The sequence below is a fragment of the Alligator sinensis genome, unplaced genomic scaffold (genome assembly GCF_000455745.1).
Source record: "Alligator sinensis unplaced genomic scaffold, ASM45574v1 scaffold321_1, whole genome shotgun sequence".
NCBI classification, from domain to species: domain Eukaryota; kingdom Metazoa; phylum Chordata; order Crocodylia; family Alligatoridae; genus Alligator; species Alligator sinensis.
Genome location: NW_005841969.1, coordinates 1,348,924 through 1,372,285, shown reverse-complemented (window position 1 = coordinate 1,372,285; position 23,362 = coordinate 1,348,924). Strand labels below are relative to the sequence as shown.

The window sequence follows — 23,362 nt, the reverse complement described above, 5'->3', positions numbered from 1 at the left end:
ATAAAGTAAATATACTTTAGAAGATATCAGCCTGCTCAAAGACACAGAAGAGGACTCGGATATGCTTTTTGCTGTTTTAAAGGTAGCTGCTAAGAGACTGTCAAGTTGAATTACCATAGTTAATCAAATACAAGATAAAGTTTTGTTGGTTTTTTTTCCTCAGCGTGGCTAAAAAAGCTCCTTGTCTTGCATTTGCATACAAGGCCCTTCATTAAATATATTGTTTATTCTTAAACTCCTGCCAAAAGCAGCACATGCCCAGTAATGGAAACCAACTATGAAGCTGATTTAAATGCAGCCAATACTGAGCATGACTATAAAACACATGGCCTGTATTGGGCAAACATGCCGATTTTCTATTTTTTTAAAATTTTGTGTCTCAGGCCAAATTAGCTAGATCGATTCTGAATTCTGTCAGTTCAGCGGAGCTTAGTCATTCAAGTCATTTTAGATAGGCATCTAGCTGGGGTCATCTAGACCCAGCTCTCTTTCCTGCCTATGCAGGGGGTCGGACTCGATCTATTGAGGTCCCTTCCGACCCTAGCATCTATGAATCTATGAAAGTCTGTGTGACACTAACACCAGCAAGTATCCTTCCTCCCAGACTTTTCAGCCTGGGGCTTCAGATACTCCCAAATTCATGGCTGGCATCCTAGGTATAAGCTCCAAGCCTGGATGCCATGGAGTTCAGATGCGCTCTGGGCTTGCTTGCCCCTAGCCAAAAGGAAATAGGAGCAAGCTAGAGGGAGAGCCCAAGAACAGTCTCCAATTACCATAAAATGTATAGTTGAGATCCTCCCATTGGGAGGTTATAGTAGACTCTCATAAGGGTGCCTGCCTGCAGTACAATGAACAGGTTCCCACCCTCAGCTACACCAAGTCGTTCAAACCTGGGAAGAAGGAGATCTCTCCTGCCAGGTACAGTAAAATCACCTGGGGCAACACCATCATAATGGTGTTTCCTCTGCCAGGTAAGTATGGGAACCTATCTGTTTGAATAAGATGTATGGTAATGCACATTGCATGCAGTTTGCTGTAGTGCCAACTTTTTTTAAAGTCATAGTGAGCCACTACATTAAATACATTTAGACTTTCTCTTCACTCTCACAGCTGAACTGTGCCTTTCTTTTTCATTTCCAATAATTCCTGTTTCTTCACCAGTCTTAAATGTCTGACAGACATCCCCAAAACAGGATCCCAAACAGTTCACCAAGAGTCCCTGTTTTGCCTCCCCTTGCCCCCACCATGTCATGTATGATTAATAGGGTGCTGTCCTCCATGAGGTGGAGCCAGACCAGGTTGCTCTGTGCTTCATATGCATATACATTTTTGGAAGATCGCAGGGCCTGTGACATGAACACCTGGTTCTAGTCACAAGCTGTGGGGGAGGCTAATTAGCTCATGGACCGTTTTTGAAGGGTATCTGGAGTACATGCATATACTGAGCTGTGCTGAACTGTGGGATCACCCTGGCTTGAAATACTGTTGACTGCTGGGGCCCAGCCCAGTGAACTATATGGTAAATCATGAGCCTTTTGACTTTGGACTAATATAATGCATGGTTGTTTGTACTATATAGAAGTAGATACAAAAGTTCTGCTTAAAAGTGTGTTTATGGAGTACCTGTGCTAAAACTTGCAGCCATTTCAGAAATGGTAAAATGCATGAATTCTGAATGAACTAAGTCTGTGGGTACTCATAGTATTTTACTACAGGCATACTTATTTCAAGGTCAGTGTTTTCAAACTTGCCCTTCATTTTCATGTGCTCAGGGAGACGAGGTCTGACAGTAAGGAGGGGGTAAGGGCTTGTGGGGGGAAGAGGTTGGTGGGAGCCAAGGGGGCTACCTAACACCCCCCCCCCACCATTTTTTCCCTGCTGTAGCAGTGGAAGGGGGACAAATTCAAGGTCAACTTCCAATAATTAGATTCTAGACCTGGAAAATTATTAAAAATTATACATTTTCCACATATAGCATCTAGAGTGGGGCGTCATATTACATCCAGGGTTATCTTATATTTGAGTAAATACGGTACATATTAGACCCTTTCAGTTAAATTGGGATTGCTTTTAAATCACATTTTAAAAAATTCAGGGTGATGTTTTTCAATTAAAATTTGTGTTCTCTTTTCTTCTCAACTAGGCAAACATATCATTAGAGGGGGCAGAGCCATGTGGGGCAAAAAAGATGAAGAGGTAGTAGATGATGAGGTAATGGAAGGAAGTCAGAGCAAAGGAAGGGATCCCCATGTCATATTGTGTTCCATATTATTAGGGGATGGACATGCCTCACATGCCAGTGGTAAAAGTTAATGTGGAGGAGGGAAGATTAAGTTGCTCAAAGCAATTAAGGGGGAAACATCACTCCACTGTGTTTCAGAAATATCCAGGCTATTGAAGAATCTGGAAGCAACATTTGTGACTCTTCCCTTCTTCTAGGAGTGGGGGCAGCCTTGAAATTAGGTGGGAAAACAGTGCTAGTTACAGTGTGGCCAAGACTCCTGGTTCTTCCTGTTTCTACCTGACAGAAAGCTGTTGACAGCCCTGCTGTGCTGAATGCTTTTCTTCTACAAAGGACTCCAAGTAGGACAATGTAAAGGGATTGCTGGTGGCTCTGTTAGCAGCAGGGAACTGAATGCTCAGGGCGTTGTGCCCTGAAGTGGTTCCCCTGGCTTTCTGCAGTGTGTGCAAACAGACATGCACCTATTTTTAAGGATGGTTTTTTTTCCTCTTCCCCCTCTTCCTAGGGCTCCTGCTTTCATTAATATTTCTTCAACCTCTCCCCACTCTACTTCTGGTCACTCCTTAAGAGTGCACATCTTTCTCTTTCCCCACACTTCAGTTTGACTTAAGATTGCTGCAGTCTCTTCTAAACAAACTGAGCAAAACTCCATGCCTGTCAAAATGATTTACTCATCAGGACTTTCATTTTCATGAAAACAGTGAGTACAGTGACAAGAACCACATCCAGAGGTAAATGTCTCTTTCTGTAGCTTGTTGCAATTCTGGTGCATAAAGGCAGAGACTGTCACCTGCTTCCTATTAGCTCTCCCTCCCTTCCTGTTCCTGGTTGGCAGGGCCAGCCCGGTGCTGCCTTCAGGCTCTCCCCCACCCCTGACTGGCGCAGACTGCTTGGAACTGAACAGCTCTGGGCCCCAGGTCTTAAAGGGACAGTATCCAAAGCATTTTTTCTGGCTCTGAGTAGCAGTTAATGGAGAGAGACCACTCTGCATACAATGTTAAATCGAGCTCAGATATGGATGAGAGCTTGCTTTAAAATTGAATTTTTTGAGATCAGTAGTAGTTTTAGACATCATTGCTTGTAGGTCTTTTGCATGACTAGAGCCTCCATGGTAGGAACTGTCACCATAGGGATTGCTAGCAAGACCTACCATGCCAGTTTTCTAGCCAGTTCTTCAGCCTCTGAGAAAAGAGCAAAACAGTAAAAGTGACTTTATTGGAAGAGCAGGATACTAGCTTGGGGTAGACACTGGTATCAAATACCTACTGTACAGGAAAATAGTATCTGCTGTTCTGATACCACCAAGAGATTTGTGAAAGCTTTATCCTCTTTTTGCCCCTCACTACTTGTGATTCATGTGATAGTCCCTAACAGCTAGCTGTAGAAGCAGTATATGTGACTAGTGGGCATTTCTTGTCCCTGGACATCCCCATTATCTCTATGGAGTGACCAGTGAACCTAGTAAGTGTTGAATCAAAACTACAGGGTGAGGAGAGGATTATTGGGAACTGTACCCAGGTAAGGAGGAGGTGATTTTTTTCTGGAAGGAAGATGTGAGTTCCATGCTGAAAAGGGCAGAAGCCATTGGAAGTGCTGAGGGGAAGTGGTACTGAGGATTGGAGTAGGGTAGGAAGGGGGTCCAGCTTGAATAAGGATTGGAGGGGTGGCTTTCGTGTAAGGGTACACCACTGCTAAGTATACTCTTCTCAGTTATAGTTTTGTCATCCAATATTTCATTGTGCACAGTAGTATATAATTTTCTACAAATTTTAGGTAGCTTTCTAACACAATTAGTTCTTTTTCTTTTCTGTTTGCTGTCTCCTTTTTTTAAATAGATATTGCTAAAATCTGTTGTATACTTATTTTTTTTAATTTAAATAATACAAGATTACTGTGTAAATTTTGGTATTTCTTGATCCAGATATTTAGTAAATGTTTTTTTTAGACCTTTTTTATACTGATGACTACCTCTTCAGTGTAGAATAGATTCTTTATCTACTTCTTGGTGATTTATCTGTTCTTGATAGCAATCTCTATATTTCCAATGTATTTCAGCAACCAATTCAATAGAAATGAAATCCTTGCAAAACTAGAGAGCTAGCTTGGTAGTTGAGAATGGAGGGTATTTTGCCTGTTTCAAAAGAGGGTGATGTGTTTTGGTATTTGACAGAGACTTTGACAGAGACTTTCAGAGACCAGTACACAGTTAAAGATGAGTGATGGAATGGAATTCTCAGACTCGTCTTTTCTCTCGGGTTCCTAAAATATTAACACTGTAAAATGAGCTTGTATTTGATGATACACATAGGACACGTGCCAAGTAGTTGACTAGTATTTATGAGAGGGTGAAATTAATTGAGTTTTACACAAACACTAGCCAGTTGCCTGTCAAGAATGATGCCGGGGGGGAGGGACGGGACACCACGACGACGACAGAGGCCTGTGTCCTTCTTCACCCCGCCCCACCGCTTTGTGCCAGGGCTGGAGCCTGGACCGTTCACCGCATCCCCCCGCTTATGGATGGGGGGGGGGCCCCCCCCCCCCCCCCCCCCCCCTCCCCTGCTGCCTTGGGCTGGGGCCTTGCCCCTCTCCCCTCCGGTCTCTGATTGCTGAGACAGCCCATCAGAGCATGAATAAAGCATTGGGGACAGACAGGCAGACAGACCGACAGACTTAGGCTTTTATAATATTAGAATAAACGAATTTAGTGTGTGTATAACACAATTCTTCCCTTAAGTGAAACTGAGTCAGTTTAAGCCCAAGAGAGGTGTCATGTTGAGAAGGAAGCTTACCAAACAAAATAAAACTACTACAAAATATTTAAACAAAAATATTTGCCTGTAGTGAATGTATCCATACAGTCCCAACATTACTGCTTACATGAGAATTAGGAAGTGAAACTTAGGACAAAGAAGCCACTTTTCATTATGCAAGGTAAATGAGCTGGAACACATCAACAGCATAAATAGTGAAAAGTAAACTGATTTCCTTCATCTGTTGTAGAGATAATAAGACAAGTAAAGAAGAATGTTCAAGTAAATGGTTTTAAAGGTGATATGGCATTCAAATGGATGCACAAATACCTGTGCTATTATAGGATGTTTTCTGAATTTTTAATATTTCATTTTGAAAAGCTTGTTTTGGTGAGGAAAAAGGTCACGTGTTTTTTCCTTTCCTGGATAGGGTTAGAACAATATGCATCTATTCCTTATTTCTTCTCTAAATTCCTTAATCTGTAACAGTCTAAAGATTTATCCTGAGAGGCACCATTTTTCATTTTCACGTTTTCTGATTATGTTAACAGTTGTTGATAAAAACATCTGTGGTTAAAGACAGACATTTCAAATGTATGCCACTGATGCAATTAAGGGAGCATCAATGTGTATGGTTTTTTTTTTGAATTTGTAAAAATCCCAGTGCGTTTGATTTCCAGTGAAAAAGTCCTCCGGCTAGGGAATGCATTCCAGTCTTTTCATTTATTTATTTATTTTTCCTAGTCAGTATAAGTCGTATAGTTTTTAAATACGTTGTACTTGATATTGTGTATAATATAAGAACTAGCCCTCTTACAAAAATAGTGTATTTTTGTAGTTTTTAAACATACGGGTTATGTTAAAGGTAAGTGTAACATGCCAACTTACAATACAACAGTTACTGAGCTTAGGGATCATGGCGCTTACAAGAAGGGTTGGAAGCCTTATGGAAAATTAGTTGTAGCAACTGCACCTGGGTTGCAAGCCTGTAAGATGGGTTGCCCATGGAAAAAGATTGAGAATCATTGTTCTAGTACAGTACAGAATTGAATTTAATGTTTGATATTCTAGTGTATTATCTGTGATTTTTCTTTTAATCCTTTTCTCCTTCTTGTTTTTGTTCAGACAGGGGATTTGGCTTCTGTGCAATTAGCGGGCACTCCAAATAGATGGGAGGTTTTGTCTGCAGCTCCTACCACTATAAAGGATGAAGCTGGTAATATAGTGCAGATTCCAGGCGCTGCCACAGTAACTTCAAGTGGACAGTATGTCCTTCCCATTCAGAGTTTGCAGAATCAGCAGATATTTTCTGTTGCACCAGGCTCAGATTCATCAAATGGTACAGTGTCTAACGTACAATATCAAGTAATACCCCAGATCCAGACGGCAGATGGTCAGCAGGTTCAGCTTGGTTTTGCAACCTCATCTGATAATAGTGGTATAAATCAAGAAACTGGTCAAATTCAGATCATTCCTGGCTCTAATCAAACCATAATTGCTTCTGGAACCCCTTCAGCTAATATTCAGAATCTCTTATCACAGACTGGTCAAGTTCAGGTCCAGGGAGTTGCAATTGGCGGTTCATCTTTTCCTGGCCAAGCACAAGTAGTTGCTAATGTCCCTCTTGGCCTGCCAGGAAATATTACTTTTGTACCCATCAATAGTGTTGATCTAGATTCTCTGGGGCTCGGCAGTGGTTCTCAAACCATGACTGCAGGCATTAATGCAGATGGACATTTGATAAATACTGGACAGGCAATGGATAGTTCAGATACTTCTGAAAGGACTGGTGAACAAGTTTCTCCGGAAATTACGGAAACCACCACTGATAATGACTTATTTGTGCCAACATCATCTTCATCACAATTGCCCGTTACCATAGACAGTACAAGCATATTGGAACAAAATGCAAACAACTTGACCACAACTAGTGGACAAGTTCACAGTTCTGATCTTCAGGGAAATTACATCCAGACATCGGTCTCAGATGAGACACAAGCTCAGAATATTCAGGTCTCCGCAGCACAGCCTATTGTACAACACATACAGCTTCAAGAGTCTCAGCAACCAACCAGTCAAGCCCAAATTGTACAAGGTATCGCGCAGCAGACAATCCATGGTGTGCAAACAAGTCAAGGTATTTCGCAGCAGGCTCTACAGAATCTTCAGCTGCAGCTGAATCCTGGAACTTTTTTAATTCAGGCACAAACAGTGACCCCTTCTGGGCAGATAACTTGGCAGACATTTCAAGTGCAAGGAGTCCAGAACTTGCAGAACTTGCAGATTCAAAATGCACCTGGTCAACAAATAACTCTAACACCTGTGCAGACTCTCACTCTTGGTCAAGTTGCAGCAGGTGGGGCCTTGACTTCAACTCCAGTTAGTCTAAGCACTGCTCAGTTGCCAAATCTGCAGACAGTTACAGTAAACTCTATAGATTCTGCTGGCATTCAGCTGCATCCAGGAGAAAATGCTGACAGTCCTGCAGGTATTTATCTTTATCACTTTGTGGGATTTTTTTTTTTTTTTTTTTTTTACATTATGTATTTGATTTGAACATTGATAATCATAATTCTTATTTTCCTGAGGAAGTGTACAAAATATTAGTGGTTAAAACAAAGTATGATATTAGAACTTGGGACTGCTGATTTATGGAAGATTGTTGTAATGACAGTATGGTCAAATTAACTCTAAAATATAAGCTACTCTGATTTCCAACTATTCACATGAAAGTAGGGAGCATTAGCACCTTCTAATGTGGCATCTACGTGTCATCTACGTATGCTTCAGAGCCTTCTGAAGCAGAGCTCCAATTTTAAATTGAGGGGGGAAAACTTGACCATCAGATTTTATAGGGCAGCAGCATCATTGGCTTCTTTCCTTCCTAAAAGGGCCATTTTCTGTAGCCAATCTATATGTTCTATGGGGAAAAACCACATAATTTTGTGTATACCACCTTTTCTTTCCTGAAAGCATGCATGGACACCTGAAGTGCCATTATTGATCTGCCATTTATAAAACTTGTTTCCCGCTGATTTAAAATCAACATTTAAGTCATATAGAATTATATGAGTAGTGGCAAAACAAATATCCAGCATCTATCTGATGGCAATTCTTTAGAACATGTGTGACTGTCTGTATAATTTATTTACATGGTATTTGTCATTAATGCTTTTTATAATATGTTCTGACATTTTCTGTACCTATCTCTGTAGTCCAGGTAAGAAATCAAGTTTTTTTAAAAGTAGTCTTTCTGGTAATGAAGAGAGAGAAATCTAAACATACTTCTTTACTTTTAGCTTATGTGAACTAAGACTTTGAATCTGCAATGAACTTAAGCACACGTGCTTAGGTACTTTTATTGCATGAGTGCAGGCTCATTAAAATCAGTGGGACTTAGTGCGCTTAAAGTTAAATGGCAGAAGGGTGATAAAGTGCAAGGGCTGCCTGCCATCTAGCTCTGCACTTTAGCATCCTTGTGCCTCAGCCAGCCCTTCAGCTGCCTGATGATGCCACCCAGAGCCTGGGGCTGATCCTCTGGTCCTTCTGCCAGCCTGGGGCTTCTCTGCCCTGGTTCAAACTTCTGTGGTCCCAGGCGCACATGCAGAGGCTGTGCCCAGGAGCAGCTGACTTCGGTCTGAGCTGTGCTGGAGTTTATCGGATTGCTTTAATAGCACATGTAGATGCACCACCCATTATCCTCTAGGTACTTTGAAGTAGATTCCTTGATGGCATACTCCATGATCTTCTTGGTATCAAGGTCAGAATGACTGGTCTGTAATATCTCAGATCCTCCTTCTTCCCTTAAAGATGGGTACTTTTTTTCCTTTTTCTGCTTGTCTGGGACCTCCCTGACAGTCATGAATTCTCAAAGATAATATAGCCAGTAGCTCTGAAATTAACTCAGCCAGAGATGTGAATACTCTAGGATGAATCTCATCTATCTCTGCAGACTTGAAAACATCTGGTTTCTCCAAGTAACCTCTAACCTATTCTTTCCCTGCACCTAGGATGATTATCTCCTTCATTATCCTTTTTGCCGCCTTTGTTCCTTATCTGATAGTCTTTATTTTACTGATCCTTCATTTAATTTGTTTAGGAAAACCAAAAAAAATCTGTCCCTTCCTCACATTTCATACAATTCTTCCCCATCAATTCACAAATAATAATGATTATGATAAAAATTAAATCCTTACTATTTGTTGCTTGTGTCTCTACAGTAACTTTCAAAAAGTACAATTATGACATATATTTTTCTGTTTGGTATTTAAAATTTTTCGGATATGCATGCTATTCTATTTAGTATTAAAATAGAAAATAAAATTAAAATTGTGTATATAAAAAATAAAATCTGTTAACTTCTGTTTTCTATGGCCATGTTTCAATGTTCTTTCTTGCTTTTTACTCATAATTCTCTATTGCAGCATGACACCTTTTATTTTATCCTGGAGATTACACAAGAAATGAAATGGTTCATAAGGGGAATGAGAATTAGGATTGGAGGGAGAGGGAATGCTTTTCTGGCCTGAAAGAGAGAGGTCTGAAGTAGTAGTTTTGTTACTTAAATTAGCTTACAGAACAAGTGAGGAAAAACCTACAGCAAATTTTCAGTAAAGGACAAAAAGATATGTATGTAGTTTACTTACATTCTGGATTCTGTTTCTGTTAACCTTAATTAGAAATTAAGTGTGAGGAAAAACTACTCCTTGTACTAAAATTTAACAATGTAATATTGTATGCCCTGTGAAATAAGGAGAGAGATGTATTTGAAGGCTACCTTTCTGCTTCACAGTTCAGTTGCCCTTAAAACATTCATTTTTGCTTAACTTCTTTTTATAATGTACTGTTGGAGGGAGTTTTATACATAAAATAACTTTGTGTTTACAAAAAAGCACAGGGTACTTAGACATAGTGCAAACTTGGAATTTATGTGTTAAGCTATTTTTTTAAGGCTTAGAGAATTTTAGAAGAAATCCAGTACCACGGAGTCAGAAAATGTTTATTGACTTCTGTAAGACTTCTCTTTAACTGGCTAGTGAATTACACAAAATCAAGTCTTTCCTATCAGTTACTGTGTCCTGAACACCATTTTAGGAATGTTTATTCCCTGAAGCGAATACAATTTGACCAGTTCTGATTTTGAGGTGTTTTGCTCCTTATTAGCTCTTCCTTTATTATATAATGGCACTCTGGTGTCTCAAGAAGCCAGAAACCTCTGAAGAAGCCAGTTGGAAAGAAACAGTATTATCTTAAGAAAAGTTTTATATATGCTTAGGCTGGTAGTGAAGAACTGTCAGGTTCATCTTATTTTAAAAATGGAGCTATAATGTTTGCTAACTAGGTCTTGATATAAAGACAAAAGGTTTTTCGCAATCGACTGTTCATCTCAAACTAAATAAATCTTCAAGGAAGAAGCAAAATATTGCTTTGCTCTTAAATTCTAGCGCCGCTCCCTGCTCCTCCCAGTACTTGCTGTAGATTTATATAAACCACTGTTCAGAGATTCAGCTACCTGCTGGCATTAATACACCTCATCATTCCTACCTGCTGATCAACTCCTGCTGGTTAGTAGAGTGCAAGAGTGATTGTCCATGCACGGAGGAGATTTAATCCCATCCCTGCTAGAGCCTAGGATTCTTATCACACAGACATAAATGTAGGATAATCTGATGTTTCTTAAAGAAAACTGATCCCAAAAGGGCAGTAGTTCTCTGGGTAAATACTTGATCAAATGAAAAACTTACCAAGTGCCTTTTTTCCCTTGCCAACCAGGTTACGCATTGTGAATATGAAGCCTTTTGGCATTTTGTTTGTGTACGCTGACAAAAACAAGGGAGCTAATATTATTTACACAAGATGTAGCTTTACAAAACCAAATGAAATGTTTTAGTAATAAGATTGAATAATGGGATACATACATCTGCATTTATGAAGCTAATGCTTGCAAAACTTAAGAGCCTTTTACCAGAAATGTTGTTTAGAAAGCAGTTTTCTGCTCTCATGATATTCACAGGAGTCATTAGTTGGACCTTACATCAGTTAACACCAAACATGGGTCATCTTAAGCCTTCTCTGTTCTCCCTCTTTTAATCATGTGGATATTTGTTGTCTCATAAATTTCAGTTTAAGTAATTTTCCTAAGACATTTTCCTGCAGGTTCTGGAGGAAAGCAGATGCTCTTAATCCAGTATTGGTGCGGAGTGTCTGATTGTATATAGAGTAAGAATCAATGAATTAAGTGACAGATAAAATATAATTCTCTTAAACTGTTCATGGCAAGTTGTATGATGGTATTCCTCTTGAAATAGACTGCCCACTGAGTGAGTTTGTTATAAAACTGTAGCAGTCTGATCTTGCTTTTTTTTCCCCTTTTAAACTGGGGGGAAAGAATTGTTTAAGGTACTATAAGGATTATAGTATAGGATAAACTGTTTTCAGCTTATTTGAAGGACATTCTCTACTCTGTATTTATTTTGAAAACTGATGATAAAATGCAGAATTTGAGGGCATATACTTATTGGGTTTCATTGGCCATCCAATTGCATGTGATGAATCCTTTCATTTAAGATTTAATAAAAAGCTTGCATAACTAATTTGTCTGCAGCTAGCTACTATGGAATAGGATTGGATTGTTTCCTTTGAGCGTTTTATCTACACAGATTCTGCTTTTGGTACAGGTAAGACCCATGTGTATGAAATTAGATTCTTTTGATTGCTGGTGTGTATTGGGACTGTGCTCATGCTCCAGGTGTTCTCTTTCCCCCAGTAAATCAGGGCAGGGTTAGCCACAGGTTGAATTTGGTTCCTTCTGATGGCCATAGTCAGTCAGAGGAACCTCTTAGTGACTGTATTTCTTCTTAAGTCATAGCTGACTGAATTCTACTTTAGTTTTTATGGGGTTGGTTTCGTTTTGCTTTGTTTTTTGTTTTTGTTAGTTTTGACATGAATGCTGTAAGTCTGGCCTGTACCACAAGGTGGTGAATATAGCCTTTTTGGAAGCCAGTTACTGGAATAACTTTCTTGCCTTGCTTGAAGTTTCTGCCCACTGTGACTTCAGATTTCTGCATCAGTTTACTTACCTTCAAATTCTGTAGACTAGATCCCACCACTTGCAAAAGGTGACTGTACTTTTTGGATGTCCTGAGAACACTGTCATTTTATTTGGATAGGACAAGGCCATTCAAGATGGTCCAGTCCTTAAATGAGATCAGGTGATGGATGAAGAACAACCAATTTAGGCTGAATCCAAGCAAAAAAAAAAATGGCCAGAAGAGGCTCTTATGATGATCTATCTTGATTTCCCACATAATATTGGCTGTAAGACTTCACTGAATTAAGTCTTTGAATTACAGCATGCAACACAGCTTAAAGGGAATGCTGGTTACTTTAAAAAAAAAGTTTTTTGCTGTATCTTAGCCTGTTAGAACCTTAATAAGTACTAATGTGTCATTTATTAAGATAAGTCTGAACATTACCTACTAAGTCCTGTTAAAATGTTTTGATTATAGCTTCCCAACTAGCATTGGAAAGCTTCAGAAATTTAGGGCCTGATTCAAAGGCAACTTGAGTCGATGAGAGTATTTTCAATGAGTTCAATAAGCTCTGGGTCAGGTTCATCGGTACTGCAAGATTATGTTCCCTAGATTTCCTTCCGCTGGTTTGGAAGCCTCCCTGTATAGTGATTGCAGAAAAAGCTCTGTCCTGGCCACCACCATCAAAATCTAGGAAGAGCCTATGAGACATCTGCAGGAGTGACAGCTGCTTCCATCTGGGCACACCTACTGGCCGCTGGGTGAGACGGATGCCAGAAGAGAACATCCTCGGGGTAGGGCAGGACGCCACAAACTCAGCTTCTCCCTGCTGACCCCTAGATTGACACTTCGGATACCTTCCTCCTGCCTTTCATCTTGTTCATCCAGAGAGGCTCCGCAGTCCCCAAGACATCTTTTAAGAAAGTGGATGATGAAATTAAGCAACTCGTAAAGAAGTGGATGAACTTGCCTCTGTGGGCTCGCAACAAGATTCTGTACATCCCCCTATTGACAGAGGTGTCACCATCCCTCACATGGGAGACCTCTGCAACATTACAGTAGTCATCCATGCCTTCTGCTGCCTGACCTTCCCAACAGATAGGTGAGCTGCATCACTGTAGTGCTCTAAAAGAGACTACCAGAAGTAGGTCACCAATCAATAAGGACCTGGCCACATTCCTGAGTGGATTGTTGGAGGGTGAGCTTGGGTGAGACAGCAGATACTTTGCCTTGCTGTGGAATCAAGCCCACAATGCCACCTGATATCCTGGGAAGTGTATTGACTAATGCTGATCCTGGTGTAAGGAGTGGCAGGAGCTGGGGTCTTGCTGCTTCCAGCTACAACTGCCAACCAGATCACCATACTGTTCCCCCATCTCCCCTCCACTTAGTCAGGACCTGCCTAGAAACATTCCTGAAGGATGCTTTGCAGGTCAGGTACATTTAAAATTTGAAGATGAGATCTGACTAGGTACAGTCTTTGAGGTCACGTCAAAGTGGGGCCAGCAGGACCTTCACAGTCTGACATTTCATCCATTATGCCTATCTTAACTGTGTCTCACTCGATGGCACTATCTGCTGTAGCCACTGAGACTAGAGATGCCAGAGGTGTGGCTATGAGAGTGAGACCCTGGCTCACTCTCATAGCCCCATGTCTGCAAGCTCCATGGTAGTTCTGCCACATCACCATAGAGGACTGACTGGTGAAGGCCATTTCTGCGTTGGTTAGGACAGTAGCTGTGAAGCACGTTGTCCCAGGCTGAGACAGCTATCTGTATTTGGACCTTGTTGTAACAGATGAAGACAATAAAAAGATCCTGTTGATCAATGTTATGATCCCCTTTGAGTACCAATGGTAGGCTTTTGCTGAAGCCCAGGGGTGAAGGCTCTCCGACTACAGGCCACTGGTTTATCCCCTGAGGAAGAAGGGATATGATGTGATAGTGCAGACACTGATTCTTGGGGCACTTAAAACCTCAGAGCCCAGCAACGAGAGCATCCTGAGAGCACCTCATTGTTCCTCAAAACTGCTGAAGTGCCTCATGGTATCTGACACTATTATATGGTCAGGGGACATCTACATTGAAACTATTACTGACCACCACCTGTATGAAGAGAGTTGGCTGAGACCATGTGCTAGAAGTAGGGATTGAGGGATGGCTTGATTTTCTCTTCCCCACACAGACTCATGTCTGCTAAGGTCTTTGAATATTTCCCATCCCAGCAATTGTACTCCTCATGCTAAAGCCATTGACTAAGTATTCCTTACAATCTTGCATCTTTGTAACAATGCAGTTATCATGGGGTCCTGTCTCTCTTCTTTCCATGGCATTGAATTGAAAATTTGCATTATCTCAGCATAACACAGACTGCATGATATTAACCACACATCTTGGATTATGTCAGTATACAGTAACTATGTGCCTATGTAGCTACCATGCGTGGGGTCCTGTATTGTCTTCCAACTCTACCAAACCATGTAATAACTTGGCCACAGTTCTGGCATGATGGATTTACCTTGGCACATGGTATGCTGGATTGGGTGGGCCCCAGTGTGCAGCTCCCAGTAGCTCACAGGCCCCAGCCGTAAAGACCCCAAACTTCTGGTACTTATCTTCAAGATCACTACCCTTTATTGTGCCACATCAAAGAAAAATCAGTGGTGCAACAAAAGGTGGTAATATATATGCTACCACCTTATTGCAGTGGATGTTTATTAGTTCTGTGATGGGAGGCTGTGAGCAGCCTGAATTGCTTGCACTCTCCAGCCACCTTGGGCAGCTGCTATGGGGGCTTCCCCACTCAGCCAGATCTGCTCCCTGCAATCCCTAGCATAATAGTAGCAATTTTACCTGCCTTATATAACTTAGAAATGTAGTGAAGGTATAATTCTGTTTGGACTTTAATTTGTAGGGGTTTTCTTTTACCTTTTGTAAATTTTAAATCTCAAGATAATGTAGTAATGTTATTAGAGATTCATAAGAATCTTATTTTTCCCTTTTCACATCTGCCTCTGCTTCTTCCTGCTTGATGTTGTCAGTCCACCAACAATGCTTCTGTCATCAAAAATATGAAACTTACCATGAGGGTCTGTGCTGTTCTATCATTTTTTTTTTGATTATGCTGAAAGTGGCAAGGAGGACCTTTAAAAGGGTTCAGAATGGCCAGGCAAATTGGGAAACAGTAGTGCAGAAGGGGATGAGACAAATTCTGTGAAGATGACCAGGGAGATAGATGAGGAATGGAGGAAAAATATGAAGGGAAAGGCAATGAAAGAAGTGTGGGAGGTCAATGGTAGTAATTTTTTTGTTATGTAAACTATCCACTGCATTAGCTGAAGGCTATGGAGAAAAGTACCTCTTGTTATATGGTGATGAGCAGAGATCCGGGTTTTCCATTTCCCACGGAAAAACGGAGAAAACCATGGATTTCCCATTTTTTATCAGAGAAAATGTAGATTTTACCTTTTTAGCAGAGAAACGGAGAATTTCCTGCTTTTGCAGAGCTCTGCAGGCTGGTAGAGTTTCAGCCTGCAAGAGCTGATTGCAAAAAGGGCAGAAAATCCGCAGCCCTGCCTGGAGGGGAAGGGAGAAGTGGAAGGGCAGGGCCTGAGGCTTTTAGTCGGTCCCAGGGCTTGCCTCTGACTCACGTTCCTTCTGGAGTCTGTAAGGTTAGGTAAGTGGGACTTGCAGGGGGCTGGGGGGTTGCGGGGCAGGGCTGGTGGGGAAGGTGGCTGTGGGAACTGGCTGGGGGCTGAGGGAGTGGGGAGGTGTTGGTTAAGGACATGGAGTGCCTGCCTGGATGGCAGCATGTAGACTGCGGGCGGTGCTATTGGCCCAACCGGGCTCGGCACCTCCATGTGCGGCATCTCTTAAGGGCTGATAGTGCTGTTCTGGTTCCATGTGCTGCTGGTTGGGCGAGTAGTCCTGCAGGGAGCTGGCTTGGGGCTCAGGGAGTGGGGAGGTGTTGGTGGAAGACGTAGAGTTGGCTGCCCAGTGGCACATGGAACCAGAGATTCCTTATTTCCTTTTTAGGTAGGAAATAAGAGCACTAAAGAAAAGAGAACCCTTAGACAGAACAAAACAAATAAGTTGAAAGAGCTGTTGAGGAAGGGGGAGGGGGATGATTGTACAGACACGGGTTGAAGTATGGGTTCTGTGTACACAAAAATTGATCAACACGCCTATAACAGAACGTGCTATGGCTTTGCTAGTCTGTAGTCATGTAGAAAGGCTCAATAGATGGAGAAAAAGGGCATATAGCACATTGTAGAACCTAATGGGAGAAGACACAAAAAAACAAACAAACAAGTTAACTATATGCTTGTAGTGGAAGCTGTATTGGATAAGTTTCCTAAAAATCTCAGAAATAAAACTAACTTCCTAAATTTATAAACATACTATTGAATTTCTAGCGATATAAATAGATAAACAGTACTTTAGAGTTGCTTTTTATAAATGGAAAATACTTCAAATCTATAGTGGCTCTGGTATATGTTTTAGAAGAAACTGAAGTTTCAAAAACATTTTTGAATCTAATGTTTTTGTAGATGGTCAGTGTGACTCTTTGAAGTGAAAGTGTATGTAAAGTAAACCTTGAGTGCAGGAAATTAAGTAAGTATATCAGTTATCTTAAAAAAAACATTTTTGAAGGATCAGAATAACAAATACCTTGAAAAAAACAAGAAATTCTAATACAGTCACTATTAATCTATTTCTCATTATATCAGTGTTGCTGTAGTTCATTTTGTAGTATTTCAGTTTTATTGTGCATGTCATAAAACATTAAGTACAGTATGTGGTATATTGATTTTATGATATAACTATTAATACATGTAGTGCTTGCTGCATTCTGTCGAATGTTTGTGGTGCATGTGTATAGCTGAACTGGCTATTACTGGTTCTGGAAAGTAAATTCACTACATGTAATTAAAAAAAAAAAAGTATCTGATTGTATAAAAGTAGTTGGATATACTGTTATCTTGTGCATAATAAGAAATGTATCTTCGTAGACTAACTGCTTTTTTAGGGGCCGATGCCAGAATGGAGAGGAAAGAATGCAGTATGTTTTAGATGAGGTCTAACTATTGCCTCTGTTTAAGGCTCAGGAGGTGCATGTAAACTTGGGAACTGTATTCTTGTCCCTTGTGATTAGTGAAGGTTGGTAGGCATTGGGTCTGGTGCTTAAGATTGCTTCCATATAGTAGCAATATGATGTTTTAATGACCCAGGGCAGATGCATCACTTCTCCTTAGCCAGGAAGTCTTTTTTTTAAACTTCAGCAATTTCAGCAATAGCTTTTTTTTTCATTTCTTTTTTGGAGAAATTTGTAGGAGAGTTGTTTAGTACACTGTTATCTTCTGGAATCTTTGGAAATCTAGGATAGCCCTTGGTGGGCATGGAAAACAAAAATTTAATTTGTAGTTGATTTGCTCTCAAGTACATCTTTTGGAATTTGATTCAGTCTTGATTTGAAAACAGAAGAAGTATAGAGAAAAACCAAGGAGGGATTGGATTTTTCATGGTCTTTGCTATGTTGAATCCTAGTTTTTGCTTTAATGCATTGTTTTTCTTTTATAAAATCAAAATGAACACTGTGTCCTTCACTTAATGTCCTTAGTTATTTGTATAAATTATTGTATTTGTATATTACATAGGTTCACCCAGGAATGTTACCTACTTCTTGTTGAACTTTACTAATTCAGTATCTCTGAAAAACGGTCTTTTTAAAAATAATATTGAGTACGGAGTAGAAGACACATGAAACTTATTTTATTTCTTCTCACTTTCCTTCCCCCACCTTAAATCTACAAGAAAAAGATACAGTCTTGGTGGTGATTTTTGCTGCCAAGCGCAGTTCAAACTTAAGTTTTAAAATTTGTTCTTGTTTTGTCTTCCTCTTTGAAATTTCTAGTTGGATATGCTTTTAAAATACAGAATAGGCTACAAAGGGCACAGCAGCAGTGTCGGTATGCACTAAAATCTGTTGACTTTTGACTGACACACAGCACTCTCAGCAGTAAAGAAATTTGATCATTATGGTTTCCTTCTCTCTGTTTAATGGGCTACTTACGGATCTATGTTTGTTCTTTGCCTTAGATATTAGGATTAAAGAAGAGGAGCCTGATCCAGAAGAGTGGCAGCTCGGTGGTGATTCTACACTGAATACCAATGATCTAACACATCTGAGAGTACAGGTGGTAGATGAGGAAGGGGACCAACCGCATCAAGAAGGAAAAAGATTACGACGTGTAGCTTGCACCTGTCCCAACTGTAAAGAAGGCGGTGGGAGGTATGCACACATTTTTTTCAGCATAATACATATTATAATGGACACAAATAATGAGGAAAAATTGAAAACTTGGTTATAGGCCCTTCGTAGGGAAATCTATAGGCATTAAGCTTGTGTAGTAAAACATTGCCAAGACTTCTGTGTTTGCACAAAACCAGTTAATTGCATGATTTTTTAATTGTGCAAATATCTTTTAAGACCAGGTACACCTGCAAAGTAGCTATCAGGCTTACCTTATGATGACAGGCTGAGAACTATGGGGCTCTTTAGCTTGGAAAAGCGCAGGCTCAAGGGTGATCTGATGGCCACCTATAAGTTTATCAGGGGTGAACACCAGTATCTGGGGGAACGTTTGTTCACCAGAGCACCCCAAGGGATGACGAGGTCGAACAGTTATAAACTACTACAAGACCGTTTCAGGCTGGACATAAGGAAGAATTTCCTTACTGTCCGAGACCCCAAGGTCTGAAATAGCCTGCCGTCGGAGGTGGTTCAAGCACGTACATTGAATACCTTCAAGAGAAAATTGGATGCTTATCTTGCTGGGATCCTATGTCCCCAGCTGACTTCCTGCCGCTCGGGTTGGGGGCTGGACTCGATCTTCCAGTGTCCCTTCCAGCCCTAATGTCTATGAAATCTTTGAAATCATGCCATAAAAAACTCCAACCAGCTATAAAGTTAGACCTCGAAAATGTGTAATAACTGGTTGTTATTGAGCTTTAATTTGCACATGTAGCAGGGTCTCCCATGTAGCTGGGAGCTCTCAGCCACAGGGGTGCACTGTGCCTAGTGTGAGTAAAACTCCTGGGCCTGAGGGATCGTGGCTGTTGCGATCTACCAGGCTTAGGGATGAGTTGAACCCCTGAGTCTGAGGGATCGTGGTAGCCATGATCCCCAAGGCTCGGGTGGGTGAAACCCCAGGCTTAGGGGATTATGGCTTCCATGATCACAGCCCAGGTGTTTCACATGCCCCCAAGGCTGGGAGATTTCAACTGTTAGGATCCCCTAACGCCAGGAGTGCATGGGGCACCCTTTCTGCTGGGAGCCCCTCAAGTGAGGGGGCTAACAACTGTAGGACTTTGTTTCTTGCCAGTGCAGGGGTAGCCTGGGATTGACTTCTCCCTGCACCAGCAATAAGATGTGAAGAGATTTAATGCGTGATCCCACAGTCGCACCTCCTCAGTCACATGTATGGCATGTCAGGAGGTGCACTCATGCAGATCTACATTTGATCCCGTTGTGCCTTTAACTGCTTATGTAGAGGGGGCCTAAGGGACAGATTTTGTCATACTAAAAAGGCAAATGCTACTTCACACTTTCCCACTGAAATAAATGGAACAACCCTTGGAGTAAGGTACCCCTCTGTAGGCACATCTACAGAAGACATTTACTGTACAGTAGACTAACTAGCTGCACAGTAAATGTTGCGCATCTACACATGCACCCCTATCAAGCTGGAGTAAACCAATTTACTTCACAGCAGGATAGAATTTGTAAATACAAGTACCATCCTGCTGTGGAGCTTTTTACTCCATAAAAATGCAGGGTGCTACAGTGCGGGGGCTGCCTGCTAGGTAGCCCCGTATTGAAACACCCTCATGCCCCATCCCCTCTGCAGCAAGTTGAGCCAGGGGGGAACAGCCCTGAGCTGGAAGGCTGGCTCCTGGGGCTACCTGCCAGCCGGGGCTGCTCTGACCTGACTCAGCTTGGTGCGGTCCCAAGTGTACGTGAAGACTGAACGATGAACTCCGGAGTTTAGTCATGCATGTTAATTGCATGTGCAGATGCCAAGTGTGAGTGAGGGTAAGGGTAGGAGCATATGTAAGCAAGTTTGTTGCTATATCTATGAAGAAATTTCCTGTATGTTATTTGCAAGGATTTGACTAAGTCCTGTGTTTCCTGCATTTTCTTACTGATCCCCTGTAGTGACAGGCATGGTATAAAAATTTGATAGTATTAATTTTGCACTTTATTTTTTCTTGTACATGGCTCTTTTGACATTTTGAAAATAAGGCGTTAATGTGTGACATTAAGGTCTTAATGTGCATCTTTCTCATGTGGAAATACCTAGAAGAACATTGTATTTAAAACTTGTGCGAAGGCTGTTTTTTAGAATTCTAGAATTTGTCCATTTTGGCAACTGTTTGGACGTAATCATTGAAAATGGGGCATTTTGCTTATTTGAAAGTCTAATGTAAGTTACTTGGTTCCATTTGACATCCTGAGATTCTTCATAAGGACTGGAGTAAGCTAACTTAACATGGCTACTTCTGCTATCAAGTGTTACATATTTGTCTTCTATGTTTGCAAGGAACATACGTTACACAAGACAGCCATGATTACTGAAGACAATGATGTTTAAAGGCAAAAACAATATGGTACAACTTTAATTATGAATAGAGTTAGCAGCAGTGTCTATAATTAAAGTTGTCCTACAAAATAAGCTTCTGAAAAATAAAGTGTATGCAGTAGGTATTTGCTAGGGTGTGACAGATGAGTTCCTTGATCACGCACTGATCATAGTCCATTGCACCAGCAGCATTTTGTATGCATCATCCCCTTTAGGGTGATAGAGCATGCTTCATCTGAGTGCAGCAGTGTCTGAGAAGAGACTTCCATGGATAAATGCATCTGTTGGGGCTGTTTGTAGCACTAGGTAACTGAAAGTGAAGAAGGGGGAAGAGCTTTCAGTGTCTTATCTTCCAAGGCACCGGTAATGGAGGTAAAAGCAGGGACTTACCTGGATTGCAGAGTTGAGGTATAGAAAGAATTGAGACGGTAGCTGGGGGAGAAGTAAGAGTAGTTTGTCTGGAATTGTTCTGTGGAAGGGAAGCAGGGAGATCATGACAAGAAAACTGAAATAGGAACAGTAGGAAAAAATAGTCTGCAGGAGGGAAACTAGAAGCAGAAGATGAGGAGAACAGGGGCAGGTTACTGTTGGAAGTGACTGTCATGAAAGGTCAGACTAAAGAATACAGAGGAAGGAATGGACCTAACTAACCACTAGAGAAAACTCCCCTCCAGTCCCTGGGCTTTTAGTATTTATCTTGTTTTATAAACAACTGGTGACATCTCTCTCTTAATAGCTTAATGAATAAGACAGACTACAACAACCTAGACCAGCTGAGAGCTGCTCGTTTAACTCTAGTGATAGAGTTCTGTGCTGATGGTATAAAGGTCTTAGCCCTGTTCATGACGTGTGTGAGTGTGATATAGTTTCACACATGGAACTTGTTTGCTTTCATAAAAAGCAACCCCCCCACCCCCCTTTCCACAACCTGGCAGTAATATTTGAGTAAAAAAACCCTTGTAAATACAATGTTAAGGTTTCTGCATTGAAAAATGTCAGAATCAAGGTTGTTTGGGCAACCTTAATTCATCTCCTTGTGCAAATGAATTTTAATCATGTAATAACCTGTTATTTTTTCCCCAAGACCTATGCCCTGAATGAGGAAGAGGATACCTAGTGCTCAGGGAATGGTTCAGAGTTATACAGTCAAGGTCATCTGCATCATTTGTTGCATAAGTTAGATGAATCACTTCAGGAAGAAAAGTCACTTAAACTAGGTGCAGAAGTTGCACATAAACCAGTTTAAGTGATCAGAAACTGGTTTAAATCTGAATAGAGAATAAATTCAGTGCACATAAACCAGTTTCAAAATGGCTGTAACTACTTTAAGATAAACCTGGTTGAATGTAGTATCAGACTTAACTGATTTGGCTCAAACCAGTTTATGGAACTTCTGTGCCAAACCCTTTCCTAGTTCAAGTTAAATCACAGTCCCCCAGCATGCTCTGCAGGCCTGGGCTGGGCTGTCTGCTGGAACAGAGTAGGATTGGCCCTGCTCTCTTGCTCTCTAGCTGAAGCAGTGACGGCTGGCTGGCAAGGAGGGGTGTGTGTAGGGGGTGCAGCCCAATCTGCTTGGTGGGAGCAGAGCAGCCCCCACCAGACTTTTCCCCACTGGAGTGGAAGGGTTGGTGGGGGGGACAGCAGGCTCAGGCAGAGGGGCATTAAACCCTCTGCTTCTTCTCTCACACTAGCAGGGACCCCAGCTGGGGTCTGCCTGGCTTTTCCCCTTGCTTGTGGCTCAGCATGGTTCAGGACCCTCAGAGACCCCTCCCCTCAGCCAGGGGGCAATCCTGCTGCACCTTCTCAGTGCTGGGGCCAGGGTTTCACTTGGGGCAGCCCAGGCACAAAGGCCAGATTGGGGGAAAGGAGGGAAACAAAACGGCCCCAAGCCCAGGTGGGGACATGCACAGAGGGATTGCAGCAGTGATGGGTCCTGGGCTGTGCTGAGCCACGAGTAGGGGAAAAGCCGAGCAGACCCCAGCTGGGGTCCCTGCAGGCCAGGGTTGGGGTTTAAATCCCACCCCAGTCATACTCAGCCTGCCAGAACCTGGCCACGCTCCCCCTCAGCTTAGCTTCCCTCCAGCCTGAAGGGCTGCTTTGTTTGTTGGTTCAGTCTACGCAGGTTAGACTAGCCTGCAAAGGTTGAATCAATTCAGGCTTGGGCTTTTGATTACCTGTACTTAGCCTTAAAGCTAGATTTTTCACAGGTGGCCATGAATTACATGTCCCTCCTTTTCTGGGAACTCAACTTGAGCAAACTGGCACTTGATTTTGTTCAAAAGTGTTGAGCTTTCATCACTTCAGTTGAAGCAAGCTTGAGCTGTACTTTCAACATATAAGATGTTCTGAAAAATGAGGTCTTAGGTATATTAAACTGGGCACTCCGAATTAATGGATGTTTGACAAGTTTTCTCTTAGTCTCTTGTTGCCTCACTTTGGGATGTATAAAATGGAGGTTAAAGTGTCAGTTCACCACACAAGAGTGTTGTAAGATAACTCATTAATGTTTGTGAATGGCTCACATTTAATGGTGATATGCGTTTTTTATGAGAGAAGCCAATTGGGAAATTTAATTTTGTGTCTAAAGTAAAGCTTAAATGTTATGCAATGAATAAAAAAGGGGCCACACAGTGAATAAGTGTGGGAGAAATTAATAGTTTCTCCTTCAGTAAATACCATCCCTCCCTCAGTACTA

The 23,362-nt window shown here is 41.4% G+C and overlaps 1 protein-coding gene across 2 annotated transcripts in view; it reads left to right on the top strand.

Moving 5' to 3' along the window:
- Positions 1–686: 686 nt before the first annotated feature.
- SP3 (Sp3 transcription factor) overlaps positions 687–23,362 on the top strand; it is a 28,098-nt gene continuing 5,422 nt past the window's right edge. Inside the window, exons 1-3 of one of the 2 annotated variants that reach the window (XM_025200514.1) lie at positions 687–2,211; positions 6,121–7,483; positions 18,125–18,317. In XM_025200514.1, coding sequence (XP_025056299.1) covers positions 2,173–2,211; positions 6,121–7,483; positions 18,125–18,317 — 1,595 coding nt within the window. In that variant the 5' untranslated portion in view covers positions 687–2,172. Of the gene's footprint in view, positions 2,212–2,244; positions 2,943–6,120; positions 7,484–18,124; positions 18,318–23,362 lie in introns of those variants that run through there. The other variant, XM_025200515.1, reaches the window with a different exon arrangement.